Source organism: Gymnodraco acuticeps, unplaced genomic scaffold (genome assembly GCF_902827175.1).
Source record: "Gymnodraco acuticeps unplaced genomic scaffold, fGymAcu1.1, whole genome shotgun sequence".
NCBI lineage: Eukaryota > Metazoa > Chordata > Actinopteri > Perciformes > Bathydraconidae > Gymnodraco > Gymnodraco acuticeps.
The window spans coordinates 162,979-181,138 of record NW_022992290.1 but is presented as its reverse complement, the minus strand read 5'-3'; the positions used below and the strand labels follow the sequence as shown (position 1 = coordinate 181,138).

Below are 18,160 nucleotides of genomic sequence, written 5' to 3'. Positions count from 1 at the left end.
AGAGAGACTAACTTATGGCAACACAAAATAAAACATGGGAGCGGTGGAGATGAGGAGGTGTCGGCGTTCTGGCGATTTACTCGGAAGGCTTCAGTAGAAGCTGCTGGGACTCCCAGCAGCTTCTACTGAAGCCAGTCCCCAACTCCGGGGACTTTGGGCGGCAGTATACGCCGTGAAGTGGTTTGCGGCCTGCCAGTAAACCCAAAGCAGAAGAAGAAGAAGTGACGTCAGCGGCTTCATTTGCCTAATCCACCCCCAGGTTCAAAGAGTTCTCATGAACTAAATTCTCATGAACCTTTGTGGGAAAAGTACTGCGGTGTGAATGCGCCTAATGGTATACTAAAATCCATGTGAAAAAAAATTGCTTCTCACTGTTCTTAGGTCAAATATGTATATGCGATTAAAAATGCGATTAATTTCGATTAATTAATTACAAAGCCTCTAATTAATTAGATTAATTTTTTTAATCGAGTCCCGGCCCTATAATATATCAAACATAATTTGACTATTAACTTTATTGTGAAATTAAAACAGAACAGTAAAGGAAAATACAGTTTCAGTCTCTCGATTTGAAGCTTATGCATTGTACCATGAACCTGTATAGACCTGTAACAGTCAACTGCAGGAGGAGTTGGAAAGGTAGTAAATAATATCTTTAAAAACTACAAAAAAAATCCCTTTCTATCAGCTGTGCACCTTTATGATGTAAATACAGCCTATCTACAAATTGGATCAAATATAAAAGTCAGCCGAATTAGTATTGATACTGCAAGGAGACGTATTGTGTGAAAAGAAATGGAAGATGTTGTTTAATTGCAAATATATTTATGATTCACGTCAAGTATTCAGCTTTGGCGGCATCTCGTTACCGTTTTCTACAAAGAAACACGGTTTCGTACAGACACACTTCAATTATTCTAACCACGCACAATTCAAGTCAAAACAAACTGTGCCATGGCTGGAATAATTAGCCCCACAGAGGCCACAAATACCTTCAGCAGAGCTAAACTTGTAGAGATTATCAAACACTGGGAGTTCAAATATGAACTTCTGGACAAGTACGCAATGGACCTGGCAGTGAAAAACAAGCACTGGGAGGTGAGTTGGTCTTATCACCAGAATATGGTGATTACCAGGATCCAGCAGTGGGAAGCTGTAATAAAGGGTCTGACACAATCAAACCAGTTGCTGGTGCAAAACAATGCCGGATTTGTGCGAGCTGAGAATGGCTGGCAGGAAGTGATCCACCAGAAGGACTCTGAAATCATGGGTCTGAAACAGGAGAAGGAGTCTCTCTCTCACAGTCTCTCAGTGTCCACAAACTGGCAGGAGAAATACAATGCACTGAAGGAGGAATCTTCAAAGAGCCTGGAAGAGAAAAAGGCGAGAAACGTTAAAAGCGTTGGGAAAGATAACACGTCCCTGGCAGAGAGGATTAGAAAAGACACGGCAGAGAAAAGAGAGAGCTGGGCTTCTCTAAGCAACTTGATTAAGGATACTTTCCAGAAGATTGAGGACAAAAAGTCACATCTGGAGGAAATGTGCACAAAGGTCCTGGCTGTGAAGCAAGAAATCCTGGAGGAGGAAGTCAAGGTCGAAAACAACCTGGAGGAGAAGTTACCCCAGGGCCCGGCTGAGGAACAACAAAACCCGGAGACAGTGATGGTGACAGAAGTCCAAAAGATGGAGGATCACATTAAGAATCCAGAGGAGGAATCCATTGAGGACTTAGCTGAGACACATCACAGCCAGGCAGAGGAAGTCACCTTGATCGAGATCATTGAAGATCAGGAGGAGAAGTTCACTGAGGATGAGTCCACACGGGACGTGGTTGAGACTCCAGAGGTGGAGGAGGAAGAACAGTCCACACAGGAAGTGGTTGAGTCTCAAGAGGTGGAGGATGTGAAGAAAGAACCAGAAGAGTTCCCAGACTTCCCGAAGACCGAGGCAGCAGAGGTCGTGCCGCAGAAAGAGAAAAGCAGAAAGAAGAAAAAACAACAGAGGAAAAGAGTCAAGGATATCAAACTGGACGTCTCGTTCCCTGAGGCCCAGGCTGAGAAACAGCTTAGCTTGGATGAGGAATCGATCAAACCACAGGAGGAGTCCATAAATGACCTCGTTGTTGAGACACACAATTGCTGGGAAATTAACTTCACACCGATGGCGAAGGTAAAACCGACAGAGGACAACCTGGCCAATAAAGACCAGATCTGTGAAGCCCCAGAGGAAGAGGAGAAAGAACCAGAAGAGTTCCCCGACTTAAATCAGACCGATGCCGGAGAGGCAGGCCTCCAGGAAATGGAAAGCGGAGAGGAGACAAAACGTAGCTGGGCAGCAGTGGTGGCCAATAAAGACAAGAGCTGCAAAACCAGAGAGAAGAAGGTGAAGGAACTGGAAGAAGTCTCCGACTTAAAGCAGACCGAGGCAGGAGAGGTGGGTCTGCAGAAAATGGAGAGCGGAGAGGAGAAAAAACGTAGCTGGGCGGCAGTGCTGAAAGACTAAGACTAACCTTCCTCCATCTACTGGAATCCTTACTTCATCCACCTTATCCTTCTCCCTCTATCCACCCTTCCTCCTTCACCCTTTTCTTCTACACCCTCTCGATTATCTATCAGTTTGGGCTTTCCCTGGTGTTCAGGTTTTCCCACATTACATTTGTCTAAATTAACTTTTTAAGTGCTCTTTTATTTTGTAGAATTGAATTGCCAAGTCTGAAAAAGTCAGGCATTAAATTCAGATATGTTTTTTCATTGAATAAAAATAAAATACATTTAATTAAAATTTGAAAAGTTTGTGTTAAATGTCTCCAACCAACCCTGTCTCCTAAAAATTACGTTCACAGAACTAAACTGCATTCTCAATTACGTTTAGCTAGAAACGTATTTTCTCCCTCGTTACGTTCGTTATGAACGTTTCTTAAATACGTTTATTTTCTACATATCTTTGCCATTTATTGTCTTGCTTATAATAATGATAATAGTCATTTATAAATATCATCTCCAACCCACTTAAACATATGAGTTAAACTAAGTCAAAGGACTGCTAACTGAAGAGGTAACACACTGTGTTGAATCACGGGCTGCCAATCCAATTCAGGCAATTAGTCGATGAGTTGTCGCACGTTTATGATTATTAATATTAGTAAACTGAAAAACTTAAACTTTATTAATGACAATCACTCGATGTGTGGTTATTGTTCATGTATTTATTTGTGTTGTGATTTGTTAAAGTTAATAATAATGCATTTAATGAGATACTGAGAAATGTTGTGATCTTATCACTTTAATTAACTTTATGATCTGTGAACTAATAACAAAGCATGCAAGAACAGATGTTTATTAACATGTTAAAAGTTCATTTTTGCATCTCTGTAAACAATGCTGTGATCCTGCAAAGACCATCAGATTTAAATAAATAAAAAATCATTCATTACTTTACATGAACTTCTTGTCCGAATGATTGTTTGTACGTGTCATTGGGAGCGACTTAGAGAGATGATTATAAACATGAAGCTGAACTAATATATCCTCCTAATGCAATCACTCTAATTCTAGAATGTCATATCTTGTCTTGTCTTATACAATTTTATTATGACTTTAACTTCATTTCATTTAATTTCAAACCTTTATTTAATCAGATTGGTCCCTTGAGATCATAGATCTATTTTTCAAGGGAGACCTGCAGCATATAGGTTCCACATGAAACATAAAACAATAAAGGACATCATACATTATATTTACAGGATATATTTACATAGTTATAGACATTTACAAGTGCCCATAGTATCAACGAGCATTTCATTTAGCCTAGCTTTAAAAACATGCAGACGAATGAGATTGCTCAGTTTCAATTCTTGCTGAAACTGAGCAATCTCATTCCTCTGCATGTTTTTAAAGCTAGGCTAAATTAAATGCTCGTATCGGCCATTTTCATCGTTATTGCAACCAGCTGAATGCACAGTTATAGTATTAACCCTGATGTATCAGAGAAAAGAAGTTCCTGTTACCTATAAAACTCACTTGGTCCGTATGTCTTTCCTTTGAGATCCATCTAAGCAACAAAGCGTTGGGATGGACCCATTATGAACGTGAGAATATGTTTGTTGTTTGTATTCATGGTGAGACAGTGGATGGATTTCACTTTGACAGAGGTTTTTGTTCGATAACTCACCTCTCTGACCACAGCTGGAGTATCGACTGCAGCTCAGTGTGAAAGCAGTAACAGACAGACAGAAAGAGAGATGTCATGCGTTTCTGTTTAAAGGCATCTCTTCTCCTTTTTCTGAGCTCTGTGATTCTCTAAAGAAGCAAAAGGTCCGCTGTCCTGTTGAAAAGAATAATGTTTGAGGGACAAATGTCCCCTTTGACAGGCCCCCAGGTGAGAGACGATTACCAAGTACAAGTCCCCAAGTGATAACATCTATTTTAATTAGCCTGGATTCTTGGTTGAGATGCTATATTTACCTGTATTGAGTCCTCTTAAGTGTTTTTCATTTACCTACATTCACTAAGTTCCTGTCCCTGATGGAGGAAAGGTAATAAGACGGGAAGCAGAGCAACATGTCCCTGATCTGGAGTTTGTTTGGTGTTGTTTGCTAACTGGCTAATTGGAAAGGAATGTAATCAAGTCACATGAACTGACAGGTGCTATTTGGATGGATTTGTTTCTGTGCGACAGGGAAATCAAATGTTAGTCTTTGTGACTTCAGCTAAGGTGGAGTGACTTGCCTCCACTTCTTTCTATAATTAGTGCGAATGCAGTTTTTTTCCAACAAAGTCAGTGCAATGCATTTGAGCTTTAACAATTTTAATTTTAATTAATTTAACTTTTCTGCATTTTTCCTCTAAGTTCAGCAACACACTTATGGCGCTTTTCCACTGTAGCACGGTTTAAGCGGGCCGGACCAAACTAGGCCCGCTTTCTCCTTCCCCCGTTTCCTTCTTCTCCACCTCACGTTTCCTCTTATACATAATTTTTTTGCAATTTCTCCCCCTGTTTCCCCCTGATTTCATCTCTTCTACAGTCTACTTCTTGTCTTTATGTCATTCCTCTTCTCCAACTACCTTTTTCCTCTTTGAATCTTTTCTCTGTGGGTCTGATCATCATGGTGTCTGCTGTCATCACGGTCATACTTGCCAACCTTGAGACCTCAGTAATCGGGAGCTCGGGGGGGGGGTGCTAGTAGATGGAGCATATGGAAAGGAGTGAGCAGAGACTTTCAGTTGCGCGCTACTCAAGATACGTGCTACCATGGAAACTAAACAATGGTGTAGCTGTATTAAAGTCAGAGTGGAAACAGTCGTGAGTAAATCTGATTTTGTCAGAAATCGGGAGAAATGCGGGAGAAATATGACCCCGGAAGGAAACCGGGAGAGGGCAATGAAATCGGGAGTCTCCCGCGAAAATCGGGAGGGTTGGCAAGTATGATCACGGTTCATCTTATGGAGAAGCTCAACAAGAACAAAATAACTCATAGTTCTGGTTCCCAACTGGGGGTAGGGGGACACCTAGGGGTAGTTGGGGGGATTGCAGGGGGTATGTAGAAAGATTAGGGGTTGCACATTATTTCCAAACGAAACATTTTCAAATACATTTTCATAATCCACACACCAAGAAATTTAGAAGTTCAACAACAAAAGTGTGCGGCCTCAAGGCTAGAAGTAGCAAACATGGATATAAATATGTTCACTTACAATGTACATGAGAATTCATATCTTGATGTAAACATTGATGCTTTGCAAGGAAAACACAGAAGGCAGCTTTCAAGAAAATGCAGAATGTTCTTGTTAATCCAATGATTATATCAAGTCATCTGTTTGTAGGTCAAATCATTTTGTTGCCTTCAGAATACGGAGATTTAAAAAAACCCAAATAACATCTTTATTTGTATGATAAAGATTTAAAAAACATATTTAGTTATTCTTTGTACAGTGTGTTTTATGCTTGTTTATATTTTTGAATGAAAGCATACATGCACCATTTAATAAAGCTTTTGTATTCCTATATTTTTCATTATCTTATATGTTAGTTATTTGATTGTACTAAAGATCATGTGTGGCAATTATTTCTTTCACTCTGCTGTGACAATGTATTCCATTACATTTACTAATTACCTAACCATACCCGATACCCAATACCCGATGTAAGTATCTGATATTCCTATAACGTAAACTAATTACTTTACATTACTTTGGGACAAATCAATATTAATGCAATGCAAATAAATACAACAAGGCTTTAACCCAGGTGTAAAACAACAGAACGATGTAACCTTAGAAAAAAATAAACAAAAATAAGTTTGTTTAGTTTCAACAATGGGTCCGCTGCTCTTTTTATAACCAACAGAATATGCTTTTTTTAAGTTCACTGCAGTATATTAATTAAGAGCTTTCACAGCATTTGTAACAAATCAGCTGTCCACCCACTGAGCTGTCAATTAATACATGAAATACACTCACATTACATTATATGACATACTTACATCACATTTATCAAGAAGCGTCTCACAGTAAGTGCCTCAGAGACCATGAAGAAACAACCTCAAAAAGAAAGAATCCTGCAGTCACTTAGCAAAATCAATGTTGGTGCAACTGCATTGGCTACTGCATAAATAATACACAGGATTTAAAAGTACGTTTATTTTAAAAACAAGAAGAGTGAAAGTGTCCTAAATTCATAAAAAAATCTAAGGACGGCTATCTAATTCTTCTAACTAATTAATTAAACTAATTAAATGTTGACTTTTTGGAAAATGATTGCATATTAACAGCTGGAAAGCCACGATTTCAATGGCGGTCATTTTGTTTCACATTTCTCCTTTCAACACAAAATGAGTATTTTCCATTCAATTCATGACTTATTTAAACTACAGGCAACAATGGAAGATTAGCTTTGGCTTCACTCGAGACTCGGTGTTGTGAGACTCTTGAACTGAAGTATTGTGTGAGAATGAGCATCGTAATATATACTTCTTTACTTGAAAATGTATCGTAACATTGTAATCATTCTTATAATCCCATTTTTTTCCGTTATGTAGCAGTAACAACGTATTTCTTTAACTCTAAGGGTAACAACTGTAAAATCCTTTGCATACGATAACATTAATTCCATTACATGTAATCTGTTTCTCTCAAAGCCTGTCGTTAAACTGTGTGTTAAATTGAGAGAAAAGTTCAATCCATAGATTGTCTTCTTGCCGCCAGTGGCTCAGTCAGTAGGGGCTTGGAATGGGAGCAATAGGGTCGCCGGATCAAGTTCCCGGACAGAACTAAAATATGGAGTGTGGACTGCTACTTGGAGAAGTCCTAATTCACCTCCTGGGCCCTGCCGTGGTGTCCTTGAGCAAGGCATCAGACACCTCCAAGAGGTCATATTTCACTGTGTGTGCTGTGATGTGTGCATTTGCAAGGGTTTCAAGGATTGTTTAAGAGGAGTCAATAAATAATGTCCTTTGAGTCAAGATGGCCGCCCATAGCCATGGAGATTCAGAATGCATACACTGCAAGAAAAGCTGATGAGTCATTTCAATCGATCATTAACCAATCACAACTGTGCATTGAAGGTGGAGTTAGAGCACTTCTGGGTGCAGACACAGGACGTGGTTTAGGATTTTCACACCAAAAGAGGGTAACGTGAAAATAAAGTCCATGGCTCAGTTGCCATAAATCGTAATCCCAACAAGTGCAGTATGTGGAATACGACTCCTGATCATTTACAAGGACCTGGTGTGGTCTTTTTTACCTGAGCGTACACACTCTCTAGCTGAGCTGTGTTTCTAGTCTCAGTGGGTGCTGGGGGTCCAGTGTGAGGACCAACGCAAGCGTAGCAGGAGGACAGAGGCAGAGCTGAATCTTCATCATCTGTTGGATCCTGAGTCCGGGCTGGAGCTCCGAACTGGAACAGAACAAAACATTGATTTACCAAAGTTTGTTTCTATAATATTGTATTTGTATATAACATATAATCCTAAAATACAATACAATTCCATATTATTGACTGTAAAAGTGATAATGGTGTTAAACAAAAATGTAAGATTCATGCGTATTTTCAGTTCAAAGGCATGACATTTTAAGGCCAAACAAGCACACACAAAAAAGCATTTGCACGGCTAACACATACAGTACTTTGCATTCAGAGAAAGACATGGGGAATTACAGGTCTCCTCTTTTCTTAAATTGTTCTGAGACAAAAAATTAAGATTTTAGTTCTCATAAAACAGTTATCTGTACGTTACTGTGTTTAACTTTTCACACAACTATCACACGGTTTGAAATCAAATGTATCTCAAGTGCAGCTTTCCCGTGAGAGGCTTCTGCTCTCAGTATGTGTTGTGGAAGAAAATGCAAAAGAACAAACCACTCGGCTCAGCAGGAAGTCACATAGCTTTGGTTAACGGCTGTGTGACAAAAATAGAAAAGCAAAGTTCTGATCATGTGATATGCATGAAAGAAACCTTTGGTAAAAGTCACTGTGGCTGCATTTTGTTTAAGACACCAGCATGTCATGCGTTTTAGAAAAAGGAGCATTGTTCCATCGGTGCATCAACTTATGGAAAAACTATATTAAAAAAATAATAAAAACACACACACGCAAACAACAAATGCACATCACTAAGAAACACAGTGCAGTTTGAATACAGATATTGCCAGACAGAGACTCAGCAGCAGGTTTAGAGAGAAGCATCACGGTGCATCAGGTTAGTCGGACCCAAAGCTTTAAAAGAGCAAGCAGCTCAACCAGAAATGTGAGCAGCAGGACCTGGAACTGCAGGCAGAAGGTGGTGTAGAAAGGAGTCAGGGATAATATACAGTATATAGCAAATACATATATGCAGATAAACTGTGTGCATAGTGATTAGTGTGCATAGTGATTAGTGTGCATAGTGATTAGTGTGCATAGTAGGCAATATAACTGTCTGAGGCTCCAGTTATGGATTTAGCTTGTTCTTCATATTCAGTCCAAGTCTGTTTAAATTGTTCAAAATCTAAAATTCAGTCAATTTTTGTTACTTTTCACTCAAAAGTAAAAAATACCTTGTCTCTTACCTGAGCAGTATCATAAACTGTATTCTCGATAATCACTCTTTGACCTGCAGGTCAGTCAAAACAAAATATATCTGGATTTGCATTAATTTACATTTCATTTTGAGAGCTTCACCTTTAAAGATTATTACCTTCATAAGATTTACATTACTTGATCTGCATCTGCATTGAGTCCAGATATTGTATATGTGTCTAAATTATCTTTTTAAAGAGAATATTATAAAGAGTTGCTGGATGAGAGGTTTCAGATATGTTTTATGCTCAATAGACAATGAGGATGTGGAATATGATGAACTTGAATAAAACACTTAATTCCCACAGACAGTAAAACAAAAATAAATGTTTTTGATAAAATGAACACTTAGACTTACTTGTTCTCGTTCGAAGATAGCACCAAAGTACACCAATGATGGCGAGAATGAGAATTGGGAAGAATACTCCCAAAATGATGGGAACAGGGTTTGGTGGGGGAGGAACTGTAAATAAAAGCATAAGCCACATTATAATGCTTGGTTACATTCATAAACTTAGTGTTACTGCATCACATCCTGCCAGACTGTTTTAATTACACAAAAATATCTTAGTTGCAGACCTGAGTAAGAAATAATTGAATTTGTTTGATTCAACCCTAACATGTTAAATCAGTTACTCAGTTCAACGTGACATTTCCAACCTTCAACAGGTCACTGAATGAGCAAATTGTTCAATCAAAGAAACGCTGGTCGATAATGATAGCTGGTTTTGCAAGTTAAATTACTGGAGCAGAAACTTTCACCGACTAATTCCAAGTTTAGTTTTATAAACTACAAAATACTTAATTAAAACACTTCATTGTAGTAAAAATAAGGCTACTCATTTTATTTTGTTTGTACAGGTTTAACTGAAACATGTGACAATAAAAAAAAACAAGCTTTAAACTTTTAAAGACTCTGCCCCACACACACACACACACACACACACACACACACACACACACACACACACACACACACACACACACACACACACACACACACACACACACACACACACGTGTTTTTTCATTTCCTGTCAGAGAAAACACTGCTCACTGCTAACATGTTATTTTATAATGGCTTCAATGGGTTAATTTCTGCCTCCTGAGAATCTCTTCCTTTAAATGTTTTTTTAAATGATAAAAAAAGTGTTTTGACTTTAAACATAATTGGAACAAACCCAATGTATATGTCACACCTTGGAATACTTATTTACTGATTTAAAGACGCATAAAGGTTTGCTTTTTAAACTTATATTAAATTGTTTTTTCATAAAAAAAAATCTTAAAAAATGCTTATACTGAAAGCTCTAAACTTACTAACTGTGTGTTATTATCAGGAAGTAGTTTTGTCTTTCAGTCTTATACCATCATGCTGGTGGCAGACATCTTTGATTATTATGGTGGTGTCGGTCCAGCTGACACGGTTGCTATGGTTACAGATGATCGATCCACTTGATTGGTGGACCTGGAGAAAAGTATCAGGGATCCCCTCTGACCGCTCTCCTCCCTCCTGACTGCAGGTTCTGGTGTCACAGGTGAAAGTGCTGTTGATGTGAGAGTCCTGTGAGCTGCAGGTCACAGTGAAGCTACAGGAGGAAGAGTTTCTGGAGACAGAGTTATTCACCACTGTGAGATTTACTGGAGACACTCGATCTGAGGAGGGAAGGAGCAGGGGAAGAGTTTTAGAAACAAGACCACGGAAACTCTATCAGTGTTTGAGAGGTTAACAAACATACCTTGAACTTTGACGTTGTATTTAGCTTCTGTTTCGTCTCCTGAATCCGTTGCCACTACAGCAGTATAAACTCCACTGTCTGCCTCTTGGAGATTCTTCAAGATCACAGAATAATTGTTCACAGGAAACTCAACCCTTCGAGTGTAATTAGCAGAGACTCCTTTGTCATTAAAAGTGAATCTTACTATGTTACTTTTATTACATTTCCAGGAAAAATTATCAAATTTTCCAAGAACAACAGTTTTGGTGACATTCAGAAGCAAATCCTCTCCCTTCAGCACAAACACAGGAGTCCCAGCACTGATCCCTGTAAAACAGTAGACACATCATACAGTAAATATCACACAATATATGTTTATTTGGGCAAAACTGAATATTTCTCTATTCCTACTATATATGATTATAAAATACTCATATTTATCAAGGTTTGAACATATCTTTTTAAAACTCTTGGATTAGCTTTGACCCTTAAAGCTGCTTAGAGGAGTTTATCAGTTGAACTTAAATCCTGCTTTAATAATAATAATAATAATAATAATAGATTTAATTTGTTAGCGCTTTTACAGGTGCTCAAAGACGCTTTACAGATATAGTGAAGGGAAAAGAAAAGGAAGGAACAACAAATAAATATATAGTTAAAGTTAAAGTCAAATAATACAAAAATAATCACACATTAAAAGCCAGATTGAAGAGGTGAGTGTTTTGAAGGTGGTGAGGTCAGCGCGGTCTCTGATGGGTTGGGGGAGTGAGTTCCAGAGGGAGGGGGCAGCGACGGAGAAGGCTCTGTCCCCCCAGGTCCGGTGATTGGTGGGGATGGATAGGAGGTTGGCTTCTGATGAGCGGAGGCAGCGGGAAGGGGTGTGGTGGTGCAGCAGGTCTGTGAGGTGGGGGGGGGGGGGGGGGGGGGCCTGGTTGTTGAGGGCTTTGTGAGTAATGAGGAGGACTTTGAAGTTGATTCTTTGACGGTGGAGGTTCTGGAGGACGGGAGTGATGTGGTCTCGGGAGCGGGTGTGGGTGTAAGTATTAAGTATTTATTTATGTTTCTTTTTCATCTGACAAATTATTTCCATTCGGTCTCGTATGAAAAACAGGGGACTTTCTCACACCGTGCTTATTTCCCCCCCTCTTTACCCATACTATTGTTTCCCTGATTTGACAGAGGCGAAGCATTTACTCCTTTTCTACATTTGGTTATAATCTGCCTCAAACCACTTCCAGAGTGTTTCATCTACTCTGAAGGTTAAAAGTTGCCAGCTCATTGAGTCCTATTGTGAATCTGGAAATGTTGAGAACACCAAAGTGTTATGATAGAAATGTATAGTTCAGTTACACAGCACATAGAAACGGCCAGATGCTAACTTTCATGTTGGTCAATTTTCACAATCAGCATAATTATTATTAGCATGAATTACCATTTGAGCCTCTGTGGACAATAGTTTAAAAAAAATCTAGGCCGGTTTGGAAAATGTTTGAGTTGTTTGGGGGTAATTTAAAGGAATACGCCATTATTTGTACTCTGTGAGTTGATTTTGATTAATTTCAGGTCGATTTTGAAGATTTAGGGGACTCATTTGGATTGAACAGATCATCTATTTATTTGAATAAGAATTGTCCTAAGTAAAAATAATACTTTCCCTCCTGTGCTCTCACCCTTTTGCCTGCAGGTCAGTCAAAAACAAATATATGTGGATTTGCACTAATTTACTAGGGCCGGGACTTTAACGCGTTAATTAAGATGAATTAATTACACAAAAATTAACGCGGTAAAAAAATTTACGCATTTTAATCGCACTTATTTTTGCACCGCGGAACGTTTCTCACTGGATGAGTTTCAGGCGTACCGATTATACTGGAGCACCAACTAACGTTCATGACTTCAGACAACAACAAACCACAGTGAACAACAGTGGGAAATGTTGTTTTAAAAAACGGACGGATGGAAGCGTCGATAAGAGCACGGTTGTGTGCAAATTATGCAAAAAGGAATTCGCATATCACCGCAGCACATCAAGCCTCAAGTATCACCTCAATGCAAAACATATAGCAGCTAGCGTGGAAGCTAGCGTGGACGTTAGCCTCTTTTATCGCGTTCACACCAAAAAGCGCCGGTACTAAAATTAGTTCATGAGAACCTTTTTACCCCCACGAAAGTTCCTGCTAGAGAGCAGAGAGCTGCTAGAGAGCAGGGACTTTCGTACGGCTCTCTTGTGAGAAAAGAGCTATATTTCAGATTGGCTGGGCGGATTGCAAACCACGCCCCGTAAAACTCCCAAAAAGTTTTGTGAAGCCGCCATTTTATTTTCCTCGCATTAGCATTATTAGCATTAGCCCAGCGCAGAAACGCAGAGAGACTGACTTATGGCAACACAAAATAAAACATGGGAGCGGTGGAGATGAGGCGGTGTCGGCGTTCTGGCGATTTACTCGGAAGGCTGCTGGGACTCCCAGCAGCTTCTACTGAAGCCAGTCAACAACTCCGGGGACTTCCGTCCGGGGACTTTGGGCGGCAGTATACGGCGTGAAGTGGTTTGCGGCCTGCCAGTAAACCCAAAGCAGAAGAAGAAGAAGTGACGTCAGCGGCTTCATTTGCCTAATCCACCCCCAGGTTCAAAGAGTTCTCATGAACTAAGTTCTCATTAGGCGCATTCACACTGCGGTACTTTTCCCACAAAGGTTCATGTGAACTTAGTTCATGTGAACTCTTTTAACGCGTTCACACCAAAAAGAGCCGGTACTAAAATTAGTTCATGTGAACCTTTTTACCTCGGCTCTCTTGTGAGAAAAGAGCTATATTTCTGATTGGCTGGAAGGATTGCAAACCACGCCCCGTAAAACTCCCAAAAAGTTTTGTGAAGCCGCCATTTTATTATCCTCGCATTAGCATTATTAGCATTAGCATTAGCCCAGCGCAGAGAGACTAACTTATGGCAACACAAAATAAAACATGAGAGCGGTGGAGATGAGGAGGTGTCGGCGTTCTGGCGATTTACTCGGAAGGCTTCAGTACAAGCTGCTGGGAGTCCCAGCAGCTTCTACTGAAGCCAGTCCCCAACTCCGGGGACTTCCGGCCGGGGACTTTGGGCGGCAATATACGCCGTGAAGTGGTTTGCGGCCTGCCAGTAAACCCAAAGCAGAAGAAGAAGAAGTGACGTCAGCGGCTTCATTTGCCTAATCCTCCCCCAGGGACTTTTTCCAGTGTGAACGCGATCTGTATTTAGTTCATGCGAACTAAAGAGTTCACATGAACTAAATTCACATGAACCTTTGTGGGAAAAGTACCGCAGTGTGAATGCGCCTAATGGTATACTAAAATCCATGTGAAAAAAATTGCTTCTCACTGTTCTTAGGTCAAATATTTATATGTGATTAAAAATGCGATTAATTTCGATTAATTAATTACAAAGCCTCTAATTAATTAGATTAATTTTTTTAATCGAGTCCCGGCCCTATAATTTACATTTCATTTTGAGAGCTTCACCTTTAATGCTTATTACCTTCATAACATTTACATTACTTGAGCTGCATCTGCATTGACTCCAGATTTAGGTTGTGTCTAAATTATCTTTTTCAAACAGCTGAACAGGCTCTATATGTAGATTATTATATAGAGTATGCTGCTGTTTGAGAGGTTTCAGATATGTTTTATGTGATTGCTCAACAGACAATGAGGATGTGTAGGTGGAATATGATGAACTTGAATAAAACACTTAATTCCCTCAAACAGTCAAACTAAAATAAATGTTTTTGATGAAATGCACACTTAGACTTACTTGTTCTTCTCGTTCGAAGATACCAAAGTAATACACCAATGATGGTGAGAGTGAGAATGTTGCTCTCTATATCCAATGATCGCAACTCATGGTAGTCAAAATCAGCCACCAAGAGTACATTTATTTCCACTTGCCACTTTTGATCCTGAAACGGTCAGAAATGGATTCAGCGTCCTCAATAACTGCCAGACCAATCCAAGATTTTCCAAATCGGCCAAGAGTTTTTTTAGCTATTGTTTACATAGTACGTTTATTTTAATTCACGCAATTTATTCTAATTGTACAAATTGCCAAAAATATGCGAGTTTTAATCCAGCAGTTTCTATGTGCTCGGGACTACACATCATAAAACTTTGATGGATTCAACATTTCCAGGTTCATTATGCTGACAACTACACTATGAAATATACAAATATCTAAACTGTTACTTGAAAGGACTGAAAAAGTGCGTACCGCGACACAAAAGTGTTTAAAATAAAATGTTAATCTTTATATCGATCAATTTATTCATAAAAGTATAGATACTATTTAATAATCCTGATGACTGGAGATTTTGGTTCAAGTTTCTGCTGTATTTCACATTCACTGACACTGAAGATATATTCCCTTTACATCACCAGGACTTTGTGCCTGGATGTGGTTTCAACAGACATAACTGTATATATCAAAATATCTACATACAATTTTACATTTAATTAGTATTACTACTTTATTAAATGACAATAAGCAGATAACTAATAATTGCATACATTTCTAAATACTACCTATTTGAAATATAGGAATCAAAAAACATTACGTTTCTAATCTTATATTGTTTAAGTAGTGCTACAGTACAACAACTTTGACTGTGAAAACAAAAAAAAGTAGATCAACAAAAGAAGACAACAAAATAATGTTCTTACCTTGTGATTCACATAAATAAAGCTCATAAACGACAAAGAGAAATGTAACAAACGACTTCATTTTTCAAATGTGTTGCGGAAGTGTGATACGTGCTTAGTGTCACAGCGTTTTGTGGGCCTCCATCTCCCCCAGTTTCCTGTCAGCAAAGCTTCGTTGCTTATGTCCGGGTAGTGTTGGACTTGGCACAATGGGCTAGAGCGTTGTTCCTCAGATCAAGGGGCGTCTCTAATAAAAAAGTAATGCATTATTATTATTATTATTATTGTGTCTTTGAAACCAGCATGTATCCATATTCACTTTTAGAGAAACATTTCCTTTACATTACCGACATAACTGTATATATAAAAATATCTCAATACAATTTTACATTTTTTATTAGCATCACCATAACATTGAGCAACATTTTTTTTAACACTATTAAATAAAAAAATAAAACATAAAGGGTATAATCTTACTTACTGTATATTGCTTAAGTAGAGCTACAGTACAAAAACATTAACTTTGAAAACAAAAAAAGTTGATCAATAACAGGAAATATAAAATAAAGTTCTTACCTTGTGATTCACAGTAAACAACAGTGAAAGGTTTAAAATACAACCTCTTTCCGTAAGATGTGTTGTATGGGGAAGTGATTCTGATCCAAGTTGGCTTGTGTCTTGTTTTTTGTTCCATGGCTCTCTGTCCTTACACAAAACTCTAGATGAATAGGAAGTAAGAATAAGACAACATTCAAATAATGCGTGATGTTAGTTTTTCTTGTTGTTGTTCTGGACTAAAACTGAAGATGTCTGGTTCTCTTAAAACAGTTATCTGTACGTTTCTGTGTTTTAATTCTCACACAACTATCACACAGTTTGCAGAAACATGTATCCCAAGTGCAGCTTGCTTTTGAAAGTATTTTGCTCTCAGTATGTAATGAGTAAGAAAATGCAGAAGTACCAACTGCTTGGCTCAGCAAGTCACATATGGTTAACTTGTAAGTGCCAAACACAGGAAGCAAAGTTGTGATCAGATGTGATATGCATGGAAGAAAATTGCAGAATTGTGTTTTAACAGCATTTTATATGTACATTTAGAGTTTCGATAACACAACACCTTTTGCTTATTTGCAAAATGGAGCACAGTTTGGTTGTTTGTTTGTTGGTACGGTGCAAATATAAGTTCACGTCTTCACATCATGCAAAAGGTTGTGTGGTTTTAAAAGAAAAAAAAACAACTGTGAAAATACTTGGTGGTGTTAGAGCCAAACAGGAAGCACACATTATTGTATGGAGTATTTAGAGACTGTCATGTTCCACTTCGTGATTCTGGGGCTGCTGGTCTGCACTGAGGCACAAGGTACGATAAAAACAAGTCTAATTCAATGTTTTAACATTTATCAGATTTAGCTCAAGTATGTGAGCAGGCTTCTTCAGTTTGAAAAATGTACTCAGAACAAGTTATTGGAGATGTTTCATCTTAAAACATGTCAGGGGTAGATAACCTTCCTTTGTTTGTATAATGACATGAAGTGCTCACAAACGAAAGAAGAGGAAGTGATGTCTGAGTCTTACAGAGAAAGGTAACTCAGAGTAAAGTCATTTTATTACAGGAAATGTGTCCTGCTTCGTCATGGAAATATAAAAATGTTAAACAATACTCTGTTTAACATTTATAATAGTTTTATTGCAAGATTGTAAGATCAAAAAGTGACATGTGTAGTTTTCTCAAGTGAATTTATTTGCAGTCAGCTCAGCTCAGCAGAATATGTTGGTGGTTCCTCGGAGCAGGAAAAAAACCAGAGGTGACAGGGCCTTCAGTGTTGCAGCTCCCAGACTGTGGAACAGCCTCCCAGCACATATCCGGACTGCTGAGTCTATTGAACTTTTTAAATCTCAGCTAAAAACTCACCTCTTTGCACTGGCTTTTAATACTAGTTGAACATTACATTTTTATATTTGTATGTGTTTTTTATTTATTTATTTTTTATATGTTTCTAGTTATTGTGCTTTTTATTATGTTTTTAATTCTCCCATTGTGTTATTTAATATTGTAGTTACTGCCTGTACAGCACTTTGGTCAACTGAAGGTTGTTTTAAATGTGCTATATAAATAAATAAAGATTGAGATTGCAGTCAAAAAACTGTTCACTTCTTACTGCCTATAACAATTAATCGTTTATCCATAAAAACAGTCGGTTATTCAGGAGCAAAATGCAGAAAACAAAGCCTGGTTGTCAGTGCTTTGCATTAGAAGCCAATTATTTTTTGAATAACACATTTAAAACAGAAGAAGTTTAAAGAAAAAAAATGTTCTGTAGAAAATTACATAAAACCAGCACACTGAATTTAATGTTATTATAATGTGAAATTATTTTGAGTTTTTTGATACATTACATTACTTTGCTTCTTTGGTTCATCAATGTTGTCTCTGCTATGCTACACTGCAATCAAGAACAATTAGAGGTTATAGCTCAAGGGTGTGAGTGAGAAGAGGAAAATGAAGGACAAGGTTGAAGAAAATCCCAGTGAAACAAGTGGACTAAAAAAGAATTGAATAAAAACTATGATGGCTATGACTATTACTGTCACTGGGTTGAATGTTAAGCCTGGATTTCATTGTGATCAGATATTTGTCATGAATAAAATACACAAATATAGTAATATCCATACAGTATATTGTGTGTGATATTTACTGTATGATGTCTCTATTGTTT

The 18,160-nt window shown here is 38.3% G+C and overlaps 2 protein-coding genes across 6 annotated transcripts in view; both read right to left on the bottom strand.

Annotated features, from left to right (window-relative positions):
• Window positions 1-18,160, bottom strand: part of LOC117540925 (SLAM family member 9-like) — a 133,938-nt gene that overhangs the window by 37,703 nt on the left and 78,075 nt on the right. The gene's annotated exons all lie outside the window — the stretch shown is intronic.
• Window positions 6,302-16,251, bottom strand: LOC117540923. Of its 5 annotated transcripts, none has more exons than XM_034207873.1 (7): window positions 16,020-16,251; window positions 15,465-15,690; window positions 10,794-11,099; window positions 10,423-10,710; window positions 9,413-9,517; window positions 9,033-9,088; window positions 6,302-7,893 (listed from the first exon to the last, which is right to left on the bottom strand). In XM_034207873.1, exons 2-7 carry the CDS (start codon window positions 15,523-15,525, stop codon window positions 7,708-7,710), a joined length of 1,002 nt encoding a protein of 333 aa, XP_034063764.1. In that variant the 5' UTR covers window positions 15,526-15,690; window positions 16,020-16,251; the 3' UTR covers window positions 6,302-7,707. The 5 variants fall into 5 exon arrangements, with proteins under 5 accessions (XP_034063764.1, XP_034063766.1, XP_034063765.1 ...); XM_034207875.1 differs by having other exon boundaries at window positions 9,045-9,088; window positions 16,020-16,246; XM_034207874.1 differs by having other exon boundaries at window positions 15,465-16,251.